The sequence below is a fragment of the Protopterus annectens genome, chromosome 11.part0 (assembly GCF_019279795.1).
Source record: "Protopterus annectens isolate FY-2018-M chromosome 11.part0, PAN1.0, whole genome shotgun sequence".
In the NCBI taxonomy this organism is placed as follows: Eukaryota; Metazoa; Chordata; order Ceratodontiformes; family Protopteridae; genus Protopterus; species Protopterus annectens.
The window spans coordinates 121,158,563-121,179,355 of NC_056745.1; the positions used below are offsets into that span (position 1 = coordinate 121,158,563).

The 20,793-nt window shown below is 40.4% G+C and overlaps 1 protein-coding gene across 1 annotated transcript in view; it reads left to right on the top strand.

The window, feature by feature from the left end:
* The window catches only part of LOC122815199 (serine/threonine-protein kinase WNK1-like), a 3,137,204-nt gene that overhangs the window by 2,702,853 nt on the left and 413,558 nt on the right, over positions 1–20,793 (top strand). Inside the window, exon 18 of the mRNA XM_044087493.1 lies at positions 11,023–11,217. Coding sequence (XP_043943428.1) covers positions 11,023–11,217 — 195 coding nt within the window. The remainder of the gene's footprint in view (positions 1–11,022; positions 11,218–20,793) is intronic.

Here is a 20,793-nt window from a genome sequence, read left to right on the forward strand (position 1 = left end):
ATAGCTTTGGGATTCTACCCAAATGTAATGACTGCAACAGTGAAACACGAAGACCATAGTACAGTTGTGTACACTTACCATAAATGTAGATGTTCGAGTGTATTCACTGATGCAGTCCGTGTTACCCACCTGCCATCCCCATTTTTTCTTCTAGAACTTCTCTTTCCTTCACTATTTTCTAAAGCCTTTGTGGTGTATTTGCTTTTAGATGAAGGTAAAGTTTATGTTGCTAAAAGTGCGTTTACATATATATTGTTGTTTTTATGTATATATATATATATATATATATATATATATATATATATATATTTATTTATTTATTTATTTTTTTGCTCCCCATTTGGGGGGCACCTGACATCTGGGGCAAGAAAAACTGAATAAAATGGCGTCGGCTGCATGTTTTTATACCCCTGACGTCATGGAAGAGGAGACGGCAACCGACGCAGGACCCAAGACTTTGATATTCAGGCCAACTGAGGGCAACCTGCCAGCAGATTACCCTAAATGGTAATGACTGCAACAGTGAATAACTTGAACATCTACATTTATGGTAAGTGTACACAACTGTACTTTCTTGGGACCACTCGTCATTTTCTCCCAGTTCTTCTGGTATAGCACCTCCAGCCGTTAAGGTCAGGGAGCTAGGCATGTCCTCTGTGAGCAAGGGAGAATCACTCTTGTCCCGTCTCTGGTAAAGGGACAGTTAAGGTCTACCACACAGACTAGAAGAGGGTGCCTGATCCCTGGGATAGAGTCCTTGCCTTAGGTCAATCTTTTTTCCCCAAGGCATTCCTCAGGAAAAGAAAGCAAAAAAATTAAAAATATGGCTTCTCCTATGTCAATTTCTACTGGTAGGGAAGGCTTGCTGGGATTTGCCAGAAAATTAATTTTTTGCTTTGAATTTGATAAATGTCTCTTCTGGTGGAAAAAGAAAGCATTCCCTCTATTTCTACCTCTGTTTTTCAGTCAGAAAAGCAGAGATTGGAGGCATAATGTTGTGTTTCAGTATTTTCTTCACAAGCTGAAAATTTTGATTCTGCAGAAAATGTTGTTTCAGACTTCCCTCCAGAAGCCTTATCTTTTTCTGAAACTCTAAAATGAGAGGTATTTCAATGGTAGTAAAAAGAAATTTATTTTTCCCCAACTAAAGTGTTTATTTCCTCAATAAACATCTTCATTAAATTATCCTGTATGGTATAGACAGACTTACATTTATATAAATGAAAAACAAACATCATTGACACCACTTTAGTTACAAACATTATACATCACAGACACCACTGAAACAATTGTAGTTGCAAACGTTATACATCACTTATCCAGTCATTGTCAGTTAAGTATTATATGGCTCATTCAAATCCTGCCTCTTAAACCTCGTTCCTTCTGTGCATATAATATATTATTCCCACAATTCCTATTTTTTCCTACGTAGTTTGCTCCTTCCATTTTCTAAAGGTCCCAATTCCAGTTGTTTTTATTTCTGTTACTATATTCAGTACTTCTAGTAAAGTTGGTCTAGACTTTGATTTCCTTTTTCTAGTAGTTACTTTTTTTGGCAGCCACCATAATTAGACTCAGCAGGACTTTACTACTATGCCTAGACAAATTTAATTCTATATCATAGCTCAAAAGAATTATCTCCTCAGTCAATCCAATCCCCTCAGCCAACATCTCTGACAGAGTGGTCCGCAGGGAATCCCTAAAGTCCTCCAGATCATTACACTCCCAATAAATATGTTCCCAGCAACCTCTTCCTTGTCTGTCACACCTACAACATTTGTTATCTGCCTGAGAAAAATTATTTGGAGTCTACTTGGGGTATAAAAATACCCATGTAAACACTTCTAGGCAAAGATCCTAAATGTTCTAGACTTTGTTGCATATTTGGGAGCTATACATATATCCCCCATTCTCTTTGTGAATTGCTTATCCACTCTCTCTTCTCCAACCCTTTCTAAGTTCCTACTATTGATTTTTATAGTTATCGTGCAATATTTTATATGCTCTACTAATTATTTCATTTTTAAAGGCAGCTTTTATTCTAGATTCTGTTAAAAACTAGATACATAGTACTAAGTGCTACTGGCAAGGGAGGACAGTTACACTGGCATGCATTTACATTCCACCTGAAACTGCTATATTGGAACTTAAGAAAATTCTGGGAGAAATAATCAGCTTTCAGCAAGGAATGTTGCTTATAGGTGGAGACTGGAATTTGGTTTGCAGCAGTGAAGATGTGTCTGGGGGGGCTTAGAAGGAAAATATAACAAAGGGGGTAGATTTTTGAAGAAGTTTATGAAAATGTTTGGCATGGAATATGTGAATTCAGTACTAGGTGTTCAGAGTGAATTTGCAAATTATTCTCCAAAGTAGAAAAACTGGGCTTTGCTAGATAGACTTTTCTCACAGGAACATGTGCATTTAATCAAAGGTCTTGAAATGCACCCAAAATCTATTTCAGATCATGTGGCATTAATAACACAAAAAACACAGGGCAATGAAATAAAAATGAGACGCTGGCACTTTCTCACTTATCGCTTGAAAAGAGAGGAATTTAAGGAATGGGTTTTGGAATTAATTCAGAAGCTACTAGAAGAGATAGAAATTCCTTCTGAAGATATAGCTAGGGAGTGGGATACAATTAAAGTGGAGTTTAAAACTATGGTGGAAATAAAGGAAAGGGAGATATGCTTAAGAAGCACTGCCACATAGTTGCAAACCAGATATTCATGACAGTCATTGATATTCTCATTCCAACTGTCTAATCAATAAAAAAAGGATCTGTTGTCATGGATATGAACTTTCATTTCCATTACTGGCATGGCATATATGGACATCCTGAGGCAATGTAGAAATTGCCTCATGTTTACTGACAACCAATTAATTCACAAACAAACTGATATGGTATGTGAGAGCTATGTTTGCACAATGTCACTGGAGGCAAAGCTCTCACATAAAAGTACTACTAATGTCAGTAAGGTTGTCAGTAGTACACAAGCTGCGCCCATCACGCACAATTTAAAGAAGACATGTCGACTCAGGGCACGTGCATGCACATAACAAATGCCTTCGGCAGCCCTAAATGCCCTCTTTCAAAAACAACACCCACATCAACACATAGAGATACATCTCGTGGATCCTCTACCTCTAAGCCCATAAGGCAAGCCACCACACAATCCAACATTCTAGTCATTGGAGACTCCATCATGAGACACACTAATGTCCCTCTCACCAGGCTGTGTAAGGAGAAAGTTACGGTCAGTTGCTTATTAGAGGCTAGGATCCGCCAAATTACGCATGCACTCAAGTTACTGGATCACAATTAGCAGTATAACTTAGTCATAGTCCATGTTGGGAGTAAATGACCTGAGACATGCCTCCCTAAACTATATGAAGAAAGACATCATGGAGCTCTCGGGAGTATGTGTCTCAGGCTGATATGAGCCTAGCATTGAGCAGCATTTTATCTTCTTCAAGGATGATGCCAGAATGTGAACAAAAGATGATTTGACTTTAATAATTGGCTTAGTTTCTGGTGTCATTCTAAAGGGATGCAGTTCTGATTTGTCAGCATGGAAGTAGATGGTCAACAGACCACACTGCTTTGCCAGGGATAGTCTGCACCTCTCCCCTCTAGGCTTTTGAATGTTAGCTAAAACATTATCTTCCCCCATAGTGCCTTTTTTAGGCAGTGCCAAACTGAAAGTACTTCCAACGTAGCAAATCAAAACTGAGAAAATCTAAAGGTATTTCTGTTCGGTGCTTAGGAGTCTAAACAAATAACTCCAATCCCTAGAACCTCTCTTTACCTTAAAGAATGCTGATGTCTATGCAGTCACTGAGACATGGTTTAAAGCCGCAGAGAGCACACCAGCAGTGCAAGGTTATAATGCCTTCCACACATTTAGGCCAGCTACTTCACAGGCAGGGACTAAAGGTAGAGATGTCTCTATTTACATCAAAAATAAATATACTTCAAGGATGGTTAAACAGGACAATGCACTTGAGTCACTCCAGTTCCACAGGATCAAGCTCTCCGTCTTCCCCCTTTAAGAGGACATCTGCAGACCCTTCTTCAGATAAGGGGGAATCATCAGGTGATGAGTCTTTGGCTTATTCTACCCAAATTGATTCCTCTCTGGGTTAGGCCTCACCAGAGGAGGAATCTAATGGTACAGATTCCCCTGGGGAGGATATTTCCTTTGGGGAAACTATATTTTAAAGATGAAGGAATTTTTCAAATGGGACTGCTGCTGATATACAAAAGAGGTATTATGACCTCCTTCAGATGGATTCTCCACCCCTCCGGTTCTTCCAGCCTTCTTGGATGCCTTTACAGCTGCATGTAAATGCCTGGGCTCTCACCTTCCTGCTTCCAAATGCCCAGATAGATTTTATAAAGTGCCTGAGGACTCCATATTCTTTTTCAAAGCCCCTTCTGCAGGTCAAGCTATTATATCAGTCTCAGCTGACAAAGCATTCAAATTATTGCCTTCTTCCTCCTTACTGCCCTCTGATAAGGAGAGCAAAGTCATGGAGAGACTGGGGAAAAAAGTTTACACTTCCGCTACTTTGGCCTTTAGGCCAATTAATTATCAAACCCATATGGCCAAATACTCCCTGGCTCTCTTGTCAGTTGGAAGAAAGCTCCTTTTGAAGGTCCCTAACTCGCCCACCAAGGTTAAGTTGCCTGTCTCCTCAACTCCTCTGCCCAGGTTACAAGGCACTCCATCAACTGCAGTTATGATGCTGTGGATGCTTCAGCCAGGGCAGCAGCTTCTGGGTCGGTCCTGAGCAGGTATTCCTGGCTCAGGTTACAACCCTTACCTGATAATTTCAAGGCCAAACTGATAGATGCTCATCTAAACAATAAAGCCTTATTAAGGTAGCTCGGCTGCAGACCTTTTTAAATCACTACTACAGAAAGGCAAGAAGCTCCAGGATCTTAAAAATATTCTCATTTCTCCTGTTCACAGGTCCAGAGGAACTACCCTGCTAAGACCACCTTTGTTAGGAAACCAGTTTTGCCTTCTTCCTCCAAAAGTAAGAGGGGTCCCAGGAAACAAACGTCTTCAAGGTCTACTCCATCCACACCCTCACAGAAGCAGCCTTTTCAGCCCCACGCCAAGCCTGGTAGCCTGTAAGTTGCTCCAGGGTCCTCCACTCCTTTCTCTCTTCACCTGTCTCTCTCTCTCTCTCTCTACCAGCTTGGAATCTGATAACCCAGGACTCTTGGGTCCTCTCCATCATCAAACAAGGGATATTTCATGGTTTGGGAAACTCTCCCCTCCTTCAGGGGTATCCCACAACCACCAAAAGGACAATTGTAACTTCTTCCGCAGGTTATCTGCCCTTCTGTCTCAAGGGACTATTCAAAAGGTCCCATCCTCTCATCTGGGAAAAGGATTCTACTCCAGGATGTTTTTGGCCCCAGGGAAGGATGGCCCCTGGAGGCCCATTTTGGACCTTTCCCATTTGAATACCTTTTTGAAAGTCCCCACCTTTTGGATGCTGACTTTACCCACCCTTCTTCCCGTATACTTCCCCAAGCCTTCATGGTGTCATTAACATCAAAGATGCCTATTTTCACATCCCCATTCACCTTCAGTTCAGGAAATTTCTTTGTTTTTCTGTTGCTTCCTCACATTTTCAGTTTTGTGTTTTGCCATTTGATCTGTCTACAGCTCCTAGGGTCTTAACAAAATGCTTAGCTCTTGTCATAGCTTACTGCACACTACAGGGTGTACAGATTTTCCCTTACCTAGACGATCTGCTAATTAAGGTGCAGTCCCTCATACTTTCTTCAGGAGAATCCATCGCAATTTCTCTTCTAGAGAATTTACACTTCACAGTATATTATCAGAAGTCCTCTCTGACCCCTTTACAAAACCACATTTTCCTTGGCTGCAGGATTCAGACAGACAGGATGCTAGCCCACAGAGAAGGCCCTGTTCCCTACTTCCTATCTCCAGGGCCAGTTACCCCTGCAGTCCCTGACTGCTAGGAGTTTCCAGCATCTCCTGGTGTTCATGGCATCCAGGAGTCCCATGCTCTCCTTGGCCAAGTTGCACATGAGAAAAATTCAGTGGTTTCTAAGGACAGTTTGGATGCAACACTCCCATCCTCTGGACTTTGTTCCACGCCTACCTTATCTAAAAAAGGAGTTAGATTGCTGGATCCTTCAGGTTTCAAGGAATCCAGGCCTACCCCTACAGCCACCCCTTCCCACCCAAGAGTTGTACATGGATGCTTCAGACACAGGATGGAATACTACTCTCCAGTCTTGGAGTTCAGGGATATGTACTCTACAACCCAGACAAAGCATATCAACATAAAAAAGATGAGGGCCCTAATCTTTGTCCTTCACATCTTCAAACCCATGCGTTTCCCAGGGGTACTAAGGTGGTTCACGGACAACTTGGTCCTCTGGTACATCAACAAACGGGGTGGGGGTGAAGTATTCTCTCCTATGTAGACTATCCCTGCAAGCCTGGGAGTTGCAAAGTCAAGTCTCTCTTCAGTCTGTTTACCTTCCTTCAACACAGAATGTGGTGAATATACATTAAGCAGGTCCATGACTCAATCTCACGAATGGATGTTACACAGGGAAGTGTTTCAGGACCTGGTCCATTGATGGGGTATACCTCGGATCTCTTTGCTTCCCTTAGGAACAGACAAGTTCCCAAATTTTGTGCAAGGGTTCCACATCCCTTGGCATGGAAGGTGGGGACTATCTTAATCTTGAAAGGGGATGTTTCTGTATGCATGCCCCTCCTTCCCACTTCTTCAAAAGGTCCTACTGAAGATTCAGCAGGATCAACCACAAATCTTGCTGGTGACTCCCTTTTAGCCAAGACAGCATTGGTTCCCCCTCCTCCTGCATTTAGCCAGGGGTAATCACTGCAAGTTACAATACAGGATGGACTTACTCACACAGGACAAGGGAGCTCTAGTGCATCCACAACTGTCAACTCTGAACCTGACCCTGTGGGTGATAAGGTTTTAGTTCCCTTCAAACACATTTTTTCAGAGGACATGCTGCAAGTTCTGCAGGAGGCCAGAAAACCCACTACTAGGAAATCCTAAGTTTCCAAATGGAAGAGATTTTCCATCTGGTGTCTCAAATGATTTACAACCACTGTTAGGACACTATCTGTGTGAATTGATGAAGGGTGGGCTGTGTTATTGTTTGAAAGCCTACCTCTCAGCTATCTCTGCTTGTCTGTCTGTGTCACCTCCTTTAGCCTCTAGGTTGGAAGTAACTGTTCCCTAAAGGCATCCTTCACATCAGACCACAAAGGAAGCCAATTCCTCTTTCTTGGGATCTCAATTTTGTTTTGGAAAATCTTACCCTGGCCCTATTTGAGCCAGCAAGTTCCTCTTCCCTGCAACATTGCACACGGAAAACTGTTCTGTTAACGGCAGTTACTTCTGCCAGAAGGGTCTCTGAGTCCAGACTCTGATGTCTAATCCCCCCTTCACAGTCTTCCACAGGGACAGGGTTATCTCTATGTACTAATTCCTCCTTTATGCCCAAGGTGGTTAATGAATTATCCCTCAGTCAGTCTATCAATCTTCCCGCCTTTTTTTCCTTCCCCTGAATCATCCAGTGAGAGGATTCTGCACACTTTGAACATACACAGGCAACTCGGATACTACCTGGGCAAAACAAAACCTATGCACAAATCTGAATGCCTGTTTGTTTCTTACCACACAAGGGCCCTGGGTCAGCCTGTTTCCAAGCAAACTATCTTTTCTTGGATTTTTAAAGCTATTTCTTTCTGTTGTTCCACCAGTGGAAAGAGCCTTTCTTCTCCCATGAGGGCACACACTACTAGGGCAGTGTCCTCCTCTGGAGCCTCCTTTAAAGGCTTGGACACTAGTTCTATCTGGGAGGCAGCTACCTGGTCTTTGGTCCATACATTCACTAAACATTATAAAGTAGAGGTCATCTCCAGATTCAGGGCTGGATTTCCCGGAGCTATTCTGCATGGCTTTGTAGAAAATGCTTCTGGTCCTCCGCCCAATCTTTCCTCTGCATGAGCTTTGGCATTCTACCTCGTGATGAATACTGCAGCATATTGAACAGAAAGAGATAGAATAGTTGTGTAAAATCTTACCGTAACCATAGATGTCTTTTTCTTCTATGTGCTGCAGTATTTTGAATATTACAACTTGCAAGTAGGTAAAGAGCTGGAGACGGGATCTTTAGAAAAATTCTTTTGAGTAAGCAAGGAGCAAATTTCATAGGATTAAATAATTCATGAGTGCAGTACTCGCAGAATAATATTCAGGAGGTGAAGGTTTTAAGGGAAGGTGTGAATTAACCAATTATAATGTTGGAGTGAATGAAAATTGATTAAAAAAACATGTATAGTGTGTGGCAGTGATTGAAATTATATTTTGTTTCCTTTTCTACTAGAGTATATGAACTTATTTTGCATTTCAAAAGACGATGATTTAATAAAGTTTTAAAAAAGTTAATGGGGAGGTGCACCATAGTTGTACTTTTTTTGTGCAGGGAGTGTAAACATAACAGATTGAAATGTAAATGAAGAGCCTTTTTTGAGGCCATGTTCTAGCAGCTTGTAGGATTCCTGGCTTTCATGGACAGAAAACTTGTATGTATGACATATCTTTCTAGTTACCGATGTCTTGCTTGCCTGCAGTGGAGGATGGGCTCTTCCAGTTCCTTCCGTCTCCACAGCTGATGTCACTTTTCTTTATGGTGTGATAATGTGGCATGGGTTCTTAGTTTTACATTTCTAAATTCAGTTATTTTACTGTAATGCCATTTTTTCACACCACATGGAATAATTATTTCATGGGTTTGATAAATCCACATCCTGATGGCATCAGAACAGTAGAAGAGGTATCAGTGTGTATTATTACAAATACATTTCATTTCCATTGACAGGCTAAGTGTGTTAGCAAATAGAGACTAAACTATTGCACTTTTTTCTAATTAGTAAAGGCAGTGGGCAGGTCATGACTGTAGAGGACATTGTCCTGAGAGCATAAGGTGCGTTTGTATGTATTATTGCTTAGACCATTATTTACCTGCAGAGGTCTTGGCCATTGTTTGAATGTTTGTTTTCTTTTATATATGTTTTCTGGCTTCATGCCTGCTCTGCTAACCATCGTCCTTTCATGCCCATTCATTACCTATCAGTGTTACCATGGTCACTGATTCAGAAGATAACCAATCAAAGAGGAACCCATTATCTAGCCAGGTGTGAAGGCTGTTCTATTCCTGACCATCTACAAACCTTTGCAGTCTTCTGCCTACCTAGAGGCTTACCAGTCCTCCTCGTAGGTTTATACTAGGCAAACGGCTGCCATGGTCTTTAGAAGCCTAGCCATGCAACCCAATCCAGTTTTGTCCTAGAGTTCCTTGGATGCCTATATGTTGGGGTATGTTAAATGGTAGCCAAGAGTTATGGTGGGTATGGTAGTTGGAGATTAATTTACTTATTGTCAACCTCAGTCCGTCAGAACTGCCAAGAAGAATAGTGGTGGCCTCTGACAAATTGTTGTTATAAAATCTAATTGGTTTGTGTACTTATATTATTTTCTTCTTATTGTTATCTATAACTGTTTCTAGTTTACCAGAAACAAACCTGGGACTTTGTTTTGTCAAGCCTTGAAGATATTGCCTGCATGTGAATTGAGAGATGTGAGATTCTGAACCTGGTCTTTGTATTTAAGGTAAAAAGGGAAAACTGCTTTCTGGAGATAATTGACAGAACGTACTGCAATACAAGGAAATCTGATTGGGAGGATTGTAAACTCGTGTTGCTTTCTTTTCATTATTTTCTTGTTTCACTGCAGTATTTATTTATTTTTGTATCTCTTCAGATTTTCCCAGCTGAGAGCCTGATGGCCCACAGCAGAAGTCTGCTGCAACCCAGTAACCTTTAAAACACCTTATTTTCTTCACATTCCCACAAGTGATGTGCTGCAAGGAAGCCTCAAAACATCTGTATTTTTTCTAATAAGGCTGCACCCATCCCCTTTTCAGGTCACTGACGTGAACACCTGCATCACCATGGGGACATATTCTATGCTTTCACTGCATGGTCAGATACAGTATTAGAAAATAAGCATATGTAAGATTAAGGAACCTGCCACAGTTTGTCTTAAGGCTGCAGGCTGAATAACATCAGAAGGGAGCCCTGTTACTCTTTGGTGGGCAACACCCATTTAAGAATGCCACCTCTTTTGTATGCATCACGTTATTTTACCATTGAGTATTAACATTTCTTTACAGTTAACCAGAAGTAATAAATATTGAAAATGCACAAGATCTATAGTTAAAGATGATGTGCACTTTGTTTTCTGGAAGATCTATGGCACTGGAATTGGAGGCTATATTGAGAACTCCGTAAGCTGTAGCAGTTTGAACTTTCATACAGTATGTGATAAGGTAGTTGCTTACATTGTCTTTTTCATAACATTATAGTTTAGAATAAGAAGAATATTTGTCCTTTCGTTGGCTCCATGGCACATGGATAAGGTCCTGATTGTGACTCAGGATTGGCAAGTGACCTAGGCACTGGAAGAGCCAGTGAGGGAGTGTTGAAGGAAATGGCCAGCACCATCTCACTCATCCTTTGAGGAGAGAGAGTCTGGCACTGTAGTGCTGACATCTACTGGAATGCGGCACAATAAACCTGAAATATGCATCTGTTCTCATTGTAGCCTTCATGTTGTATGTACACAACCAGACATAGACATATGCTGACCCTTGCATAAGAAGTGTTGCTTCTCAGCCCTTGGGGTGGGTTTATGATCTGGGGTGAGTGGGGAGACATCACCATGTGACTGCCAAAATGATGGTCTGTCTGGGCAGTTCTTGTCTCATCCAGCAGATGCTGAAGTTGTTGCAGTAGGAGAGCATGAATGCACTTGTGATCAATAAGAGGAACTAATTGCTGGGAGATGTGGAGTAGATTGTGCAGAAAAGTTATATTTGTGCTTTGTATGAGACTGGTAATTTGTCTTTTTTTAATTCCTCTCCAGATACTTCATCACCTCAGAATGTGTCTTCATTATTAAGCCCTGAGCAGAACCTTTTTCTGCCAAGCAGCTCTCAAGAGTTAGAGCAGAGTCAAATGCTGCAGCCTTTCAAACCATCCCCCTCCAATGAAAATGTGGGCTCTACCTTCACTAGTGATGTAGCTATGTCTGTTCCCAGCCTGTCTGCTCCTGCACAGGGTAAGAAATAAAGTACCACATTTAATGTATGCTACTTAACCAGTGTTGCAGCTACCTGGAACGAGATTGTTTCAGCTTTGAAAAAAGAAGTAAGAGAAGCACCCTCTTTCTGTTTTTGTAATGGTTGGGCTCGTTCATTTGGCAGCAGAGCATAAAACTGTTCTTAGCTTTTTAAAAGGATGTAATGTAGTAGTTTGATGCAGTATTTAACCAGAATGTATAGAATTATTGATTTGCAAATAAAGATTATACATAGTTTTGTGTTAAACATTTTAGACTAAAATGGATAACCATACTAATGTTGTTCTTGCCAGTAGACGTGATGATGTCATCTCTTCATTTTTTCACTTTGTTTAATAAACAGGTGAAGTTTGTGGTGGAGTTTTAAGAATAATTTTGTTGCTGTCAGCTGTGAAAATATCCCGAACAGCTGAGACTAGACTATAGGGTGATTTTTAGCTAAAGTTAGCTTGAGAACAAATATGCAGAGGAGTTTAATGAGGATGACTTAAGCACAGGGAAACATTTTCCCTTGATGTATCTTAATAAATCTAATCAATGTGGCAGGCCTGTGTTCTACAGCACTAGCTAGTCAAGTGCTTGAAATTCTAAGTAGGCCAGACCTCTCAAAGTAAACTGTTTCTGTTTTGGAGGAACGTCCCTATTTTCAGTCCTGATTTTACCCCTGCACATGATGTACCTATTTTTTGGAGGTATTTCCGTCTTTTTAGGATTGATTTACCCCATCATACATTTTTCTCAATCCCCCTCATCACATGTGATTTTTTGAAGCTGCCTAGTACACAGAAAACCACACTATGGGACCAACATACTACAAGCACCAGTAATTTAAAGAAAGCAAACACACACAAGTTACAGCTGTCTTTTTTCAGAGGGAAAAAATAAATGACCTTGCATAGTAGAGTTTTGCAATATAATTAAAATCTACAGATTTTATGCAGACTCTTTGATAATGTACTTATTTTCTAGCATTTTTGTCGCACTGTTTTCTAAACTTGTTTCTGAGTAGTATCCAGTATTCCCAATGGAAGCAGCAAGAGTCATGTGCTGTTTGGTATTCACATTTTATGCTAATTAGGTGCCCAGATTTTTTGGCTGGATGCACGTACTTTTCAAGGGCCTTTTTACTTATTTTCAGTGTCTGCAGCTTGAGAGGTATGGATCAGGCTGACATTGACTGAAACCCTTTTTTGCACCTGTGAAAGAACCTCGGCACACTGTTCTTTCTTGAGCATTAATCCGTAATCTTAGTTTTCTTTTCCTAGCTGTTGAAGTTGAGAGACGTGGCAAGAATTTCACCAGTGTGTAACAGATGCTTCAGCTTTATTTGTTTAATGTTAAAGATGATAGTTTTATCATTCTTTAATCAAGTTTTTTTTCTATATTTGCTGAGCCTTAGCAAGATATTTATTGTAGATTATGGTAAACGTATAATTACTCCTCTCTTGATAGTCTTCATTTGTAACCTGTGTATTTTTTGGATAGTGGGCTGCTATGATGGAGCAGTTGCAATATTTGGAGCTTCGCATTGCTCAATTAATATTTTAGGACAGTTAGCTATAGTTGCCGATTACTAAAACAAATTGACATTTGTATTGTTTAAAAGCCAAAGCAACTTGGTAATTGTAATTTTGGTGAGAAGGATTGAGTAGGTGCTTGATTTAATTTAAAGGAAAAATGAGGCTGTTTTATATTGCTCAGTTGATATTTTAATGCAATTAAAGATTATATTTAGTTCTTAATTTCTGAGAAATTGGCATTTGCATTGTTTAAATGTCAATGACAGTGTGATCTCTCTAATTTTGGAGAAAAGGAGGAGATTTTGGGGGTTATTTATTTATTTTGAGTTTATCAGAATGGTCACTGTAGATGTTAACTATATAGATTTGTGAACCTGCATGTTTTTGCAGACAGGTGTGTCATTTATAGTTTTCCTTTCCTTTAAAGTAACATTAAAGACACTAGAAACTGTTTTCAGATGCCAGATAAGTAAAAGACATTAAGTTCAACCTGCGCTTTTTTATCCTGTTATTTCTTCTGCCTTTCATAATCTGTTGGGTAAGGTCTAGAGAGTTACATCAGGTAGGTGTGGCAGTGGACCATGAGGACCACTTTTCATTTACAACATGTTTATCGATAAAATAGATGCATACAAATTAATTTGGTAACCAGCAGTGTTAACGGTAGCAAATTGGAGATTTTAAAGGCTATAAGTAAAGCTTAATACTACAAAATGTTTTTTTTTCTTCTTAAAGCTGATTAAGTTACCACCTTCCTACTGCTGTCGTGCACTTAGATTTGTCACAGTTTGACCAAAGGCGCACTCTTGTGTTAATTCTGGGCACATAGGGTGAATGTCCTTTTAATTTCACTTCATTTTGGAATAATTAAGTACTGCATAAGGAAGAAAACCGTTTCCATAGTGACATGAATGATGAGTACTTTAATAATCAGGTCAAGAATTTCACGTAATAGCTGAGTATTTATATATTAAAAGCTGTCAAGTTTTGTATTCACAATCATGTCTTTGACATTGTGATGTTTTAAGTTAGGATATTTTTAACACCTCTGTTAAACATTCACATTTCATTCAGTGACACAGGTAACTATACATTCATTGAAAATAACAGACCATATAATTTTTCATTGTTTTCATGCATTGTATGTGTTTTGTTTTAAAAATCATCCTCCACTCCAACATTGCACAAATTGTTCATCTTCTTATTTAACCTTGTCCTGAGTATAATTATGCTTAGATTTTCCCACACATTCCATTTATTTCTGTGTAATTTGCTCTTCCCCTTTCTGAAAATTCCACCTTCAGTTCTTTAATTCCTTTACAATATTCATTACTTAAATTACAGTTGGTTTAGATTTTCATTTTCATTTTATAGTAATTGCTTTTTTGGGCAGCCAATGGAATTTAACTTAATAAGGGCTTTGATCAATTTAGAGCCCATCTCCCAGCTTAAAATAATAATTTCCTTAGTTACAACCATTTCCTGTCCAACATTTCTGGCAAAGTATTCTGTGGGGATTTTTTTTTAAATCTGACAACTGGTTACATTCCCAAAAACACATTCCCAGTTATCCTACTCTTTTTCCGCCATACCTACAGCATGTGCTATCTACCTGAATTAAAGAAGAAAATCTCTGAAGTCTACTTGAAGTATAAAAATACTCATTCAGACACTTCCAAGCAAAAATGCTAAACCTTCTGGACTTTGTTGCATACTTGGGAGCCATAAGGCTGTCCTCCTTTTGCTCCTTTGTAAATTGCCTTTCCAGTCTGTCTTCCCAGTTTCCTCTGAGTTTATTCTTTTCGTTATACAGTATTTTATGCGCCATATTAATTTATTTTAACAGCGATTTCTGTTCTAGACTCCACTAAAATCCCTGTCAAAGGTGATCTTTCACTTAGTACTCCCATATCCATTTCTTCTGTTTTCCTCTTCTTTCTCAGTCCCAGGTGGGTTGGCAGTCTGTAACTTGCAGTCCAAACTCCCGCATGGCCTCATCCCTCAGTATTAACTTCCCTCCATAGTTATTTGCTCATAATACCTTGATTCCTTTGCTAATTTTCTCTGCTAAGTTCCAGACCCCTCTTGCATATTTTCTATACTCTTATTTGTAGTTGTCCCTGCTGGTAAACTCTCCTTTCTCCATTCCTATGTTGGTTTAGTTCTTAAAGTATTATCTGCTACTTTATGAATATATTATTCTGTATGGTTCTTATTCTTTAGGACCTGTGTCTGAAACCATACTGCCTCTGTATTTCTCAACCCCTCCTTAACTGTTTCATCAGAATTGCTTTCCACTTTATGCATGATGCAAACAGACTATTATAAAACGTAATCCTTAACCTTAGTTTCTACTATTTTCTCTTTTCACTAACCAGCTCCACATCTCATGCCTCAGTGACAGTAGGCAGACAACTCTACCCTAATATGCGCAGCCTCCTTCCTACAAGATCTCCATACCATAAGCCAAGATTCCTGTCTGTTGAAACATGGCTAACCAACTCCCAACTCATTCTAAACCCTAATAAAACAAAGCTCCTCCTCTTCTACCCAACAAGATTCCCCTCATCTTGCCTATCTCATCTGTCTTTCAATGTTGTATCCCAAAACAAAACTGTGATCACCCCAATAACTCACACTAAACTACTAGTCATCAAAATTGACAACCTGAAATTTGACATTCACATTCCTCAAACCATTATGAAAGTCCACAAGAAACTAGGTCTACTTTACAGAAATAAACAGTTTCTAACTAGTACCCCAAAAGCTACCATCTCCTGCACACACCTGCTATCAACTTTCCTGTATGCCTCCCCAGTTCTAACAAACCTCTGTAAAACTGATCTAACCAAGCTGGAATCCTGTTACAATAAAATTGCCAAGTTTGCCACTAATGCCACACACACAGGTCACATCACTGTACATCTCTTAAACAACTAAAATGGGTAGAACTTCTTCAGCTGCACAAAATTCTGCGTCAGTGTGATAAAAGTCCCTGCTCTCCAAAATCTTGGACAACCGTAGACAACTTCTAGATCCCTCTACTCCAGTAACAAACTTATTCTAGAAACCACCAAAGCTAACAACTCAGCTGGGGAATCATTCTTCTCGAATTTCATTCATGAAACACGGATTAAACTGCCAGCCACTATCCCTCCACCTGCTCCACAGTACAATTTAAAAAGCTCATAACTCACTTAACTGACACTTGTTCCTGCAGCTCTCATGGATAAGTATAACCTCAGTCTAACTAAATTTTACTCATTGTGTTATTTTACACCAAGTTTTGACCTCTGTTGTATTGAAACTACTACTCTTCATCATTTACATTATATATATTCTTGTTCCTGATATTATGTAAATGCTACCTCTGAAGACCTGTATTGTCCATCATTGGGCAACTGTGGATTATAAATGCTTCTGTAATTCCTTGCATGTTTGTAAACGTCTATAATGTTTGTATTTTTTATAAATGGAGCTTTTCTCCTTGGGACTCTGCTGAAAAAATGACCTGTATCCAGTTGGACTTTCCCAGTAAACAAATGTAAAATAAATACATTAACTGTGCAGCTCTATGTCCATACCAGTTGAGTAATACCAAACCAAATTGTTCTGTGGGCAGAATCAACTTAACCCACTTGACTGTTTCTCTCTTCCCGTCCCAAATAAATTCCAAAGTTAGGATATTTTTTGACCTTTTCTTTTTTAATGGGATGTCTGTAAAGGAACATTATTAATATTCCTAATCAGTGTCTGAAAATTGTTTGTTTGCTTTCCTAGTATGCTAGCATTTTTATGTAGTAGGGATATGGATGAAGCAGCAGTTGGCTCATTTTCCTTACCTTGGGACAGAGAGAGACCTGCTGAGGACAAATATCTATTGCAAACTGCTTTTCCCAGAAGTAGGAAAAGGGGTGGCGGCATGTGTATGACATAGAAATGTGCAACTCTTTCTCTTTACATCCTTGCATATCTTACTGTCCATTGCTTGGAAGCCTGCCCTTCTCCATGGCTATTGCAAGTAGCTGCAGGGTTCATTTTTCAAGAATTCAACGAACCCACCAAACAAAATTACATGTCTAGGATTAGGCAGTAAACAGCATGTGAGGGTTTCTTTGAAGGTAGGGTAAGGGGGACGACTTAAAAGATCTGCGGTATTCTGTAGGAATTATGGGTTGCTTATTAAATATATGCATAAAACTTTGTTAGCACTTGCTTCTGTTTCTTCCACAAAGATCCTTTTTGCCTCTGTGCCTTCTAATCATTGAGCCTCCCCAACTGGGACTAGTGCCCATTCATACCCCTGTACCAGTTATTCCTAACATGTAGGCAAGAGCCATATAGAGTGGTCATCATTCAGGTAGCAGTAAACGTGCTTTGTGCCTCTGCCTGTATCCACTTTTCTCCATGCCTGCTGCTGAGGAAAGGCACCCTCATCCCATCAGCCCAGTTAATCTGACTTTGCAGCTAGAGCAGGGCCCTAGAGAAGACCGTCTTTACACATCTCCAGCTGTGGAGTTACATGCCTGACTACACTAATTCAGAAGTCCGCAGCATGCTAGGTGCAGGCTATAGAGACATTTCTTCTATCCTTAATCCCTCTCCCCCAATGGCTGACATGAATGAATACTTGCTTCACTGCAGTGACCTCTACCCAATGTATATATGCTGCCACACACACATGCCTACAAGAGTTGCTGTCATTTGTTAGAGAGTGCCAAGCCCACTTTTTATGTCACTATCCAGTTATATTGCCACTGTTGTCATACAAGCCACAGTTGTACAATGAGAATGACCATTCCCTTCCCCTGGGATGGGTAAACCATTATAAGCCACTCCATTACCATCTTCCCATGTTTGGCTCTTCTAGCAACGGAGCCACTATTCAAACTTCAGGTCTCTTGATTCTCTGGTTTGACTCCCTGCAGGAGTACCATCTATTGTGAGACTGTAGGTCTTGCCTGTGTCCAGCTGGGTTTTCCCAAGAGATTCTGTTCCTTTCTTCACCCTAAAATGTAAAAAAAGAAACTGTTAAACACCCATTATAGAGTTTCAAACGAAACTGTCCAAGAGTAAAAATCAAAAGAATACTTTCAAAGTGATGTAAAAATTAAGTTTAATAGCAAAGCTTTTGAGATAAAACTCTTCTTCAGTGCTTAAAATCATACTAAAACACATTTTCATATCTACACCACATAAATACAAACCAACAGAAGAGCAGCAACAATAAAATTAAAATAAACAGTTGAGTGCCTATTTCATGGAAAAAGACCACCTCTTAAGAACAAGTTTTAAAGTCACAGTATCATACAGCCCAAGGGGCACATCTGCTTGAAAGTAATTAATCCATCTATATTCAACATTTTCAGAGTTGAAAACAGTATCCCCTTCTCTGATACTTATTTCAATGTTTTTTATAACCCTAAATTTAAAACTAGACATTTTATCTGAGCTTATGATCTGTTTAGCTAAGGCATTACTCTCCACCTCCCTATGTATGTCAGATAGTTGTTGGACTATCCTTTCTTTTAATATCCTTAAATGAAGTGCATTTTTTACAGGTGGCTAAGTAAACTACATTCTTTATTTTACAAATGGCAAATGTGAAAATAAAATGTCTTACTTGTATTATGGTGTGCAGAAACATTGTTCTTATTTATATAGTGGCAAAACTGGCAATCGTAGCAAGGCACAATACTTTGTTATTATAGCACTCTTAAAGCACATTTCTAGGTCTTTCTAACAGAGCTGTTTCATTTCCTAAATGCAAAACTAGGTTATGAACCTACAGATGTTCTTCGTGTTTCACTGTTGCAGTCATCACCTGTGGGTTATCCCTGCTGTGGTAGCCCTCGGCCGGCCCAAATAGCAGAGTCAGTGTTTTTGTGCGTCAGCTGCTGTCAGGTCGTCCTTACTATAAAGTAAGGCAGCCAACATCATTACATCTGTCTTTCTTGCCTTGGAGGCCGTAGCAAAAGCAGCTTACACGAGTGCTGGTCGGTCGCTACCAGAAGTCGAATTTCAGAAGAAAATGTCTAAAGCCACATACCCTGTTGGGGACTCTCTTTTTTTCTTGCTCTAACCAATGTCCGAAAAAGTTAACAATTGTCTCGTCTATGGAAAGCAGATCCCACATGAGACTTTCATTCTTACTGCATCACTTGTTTAGGCCCAGACCACGACGTCTCTCGTTGCTGGTTCTGTGCCCTCTTTAATGCGAGAACTATTCGCCGTAGAGCTCTTTTTGTAGACAATTATTTTCGTATTCTGTCTTCGAATTCCGATATGGCGTCTGTCAGCCAACAATACGCTGACATTCCAAAAAAAGTATAGATAGAGACAGGCCTCATAAGGCTAAGCCTTCCGATGATGCTACCGCTAAGCAAGTCATCAATTCACCAGAATTCAATAAGATGCTTTCGCAGCCCCTGATGTCCGACTCGCTTTCTATGCAGGCCTCTATTAAGACCCTTTTGGAGTCTGGTATGCCGCAGAAATCCACTTCATCTTCAGCGCCTTTGGCTGTCTCTGCCTCGGTTGGGTCCAGAGCTGCAATGCCGGCACCGGCTTCCGAGGAGGCCATTCGCACTACTGATTCTAGACAAAAATCGACATCATCTTTTCTGACTACCGCTTCTCAGAGACCGACAGATTCTGTCAGGCCTCGAAGCCAGGCCACTCCTAGGAAATCTGCTTCTAGCCACCATCTTGCTACTGCTCCCCCACCCCAAGCTCAAATGCTTAAAATAGCAGAGGATTTCATCTCCCTTATCCGAGGTATTCAAGCCTCCACTTCAAAAAGGAGGGTACCTCCTCCAGAAATTATGACAGACCAAGAGTCTGAGGAATCTGATTATTCGGCCTTTGAAGAGGGACAGCATCCCTTAACTGTTTATGATTATTCAAATGCAGAGGAATCCATCCCCTCTGCCTCCCCTCCAGAGGACCTCTCCTTCGGGGAAACCCTTCACTCCCTCAGGGAGCATTTTCAGTGGGAATCTCAGGACTACCCACAGTCAAAGAAACGACTTGGAGAGTTTCTGGACCTGCCCCAGCACAGACCCCTGGCCATCCCACCTATTCTAGAAGAGGTGGATGATGTTTTCCTTGAATCCAATTTAGCCCCTGATGCCCTGCCCTCCTGCTCCAGCTAAACCTGACAGGTACTACAGAGTACCAGATTCTCACAAATAACCTGTACAGGAACCCTGCTGCAGACCCTGAGGTCATTACACAGGGACCCAAAGGAGCTAAGACTAGTTCTGACAAAAATCCTCTTCCTTCTGACAAAGACTCCAGAGCTCTGGACAGATGGGGTAAGAAAGTGTACACCTCTGCAACCTTGAATATCAGAGCACTCAGTTGTCAGTTCCATATGTTGAAATGTCAACAACACATTTTGGAGCAATTAAAACAGAAGATTGCTACCTCTCCTAATGGTGCCAACTCAAAAGAGCTGGCAGAATTACTACACTCTGCTTGTCAAGTAGCCAAGCACTCATTTCAATATGGATATGATGCCCTAGAAGCCTCTAGCAGGGCAGCAGTGACAGGATCTGTTATTAGAAGACATGCATGGCTGAAGGAACAACCTCTTCCTGATCATGTCAAGGTTAAACTTATTGATGCACCCCTAGACAAGGAGCACCTGTTTGGGGAAAAAGCAGAAGAGGTACTTAAAAATATGGAAGACAAAGCAAAATCTATGCTGACAGTGAAAGATTTCTTTCAAATTTAACCGCCCAGATTCAGCAGTAATTTCCCCTCTAAACACTGGGCCTTCCCTGCACCCAGCAGACACGGTCAAAGTAAGCCTCGCAGGGACAGGACATCCAGGCCCCTATCTCAGGGCCAGCAAAAAAAGCAAACAATGGATCACTTCTGCCTCTAAGGCCAGGAGTTCTAAGCCAAGCTTCCATGGTAAGCTCTCACAATGACTCTCCCTCCCCCCTCTGCCCTCCTTTCACTCATTTAAAACTAGGAGGAAGGCTCACCCTCTTCAAGGACAATTGGGTCTCTATAACCAAGGACAAAT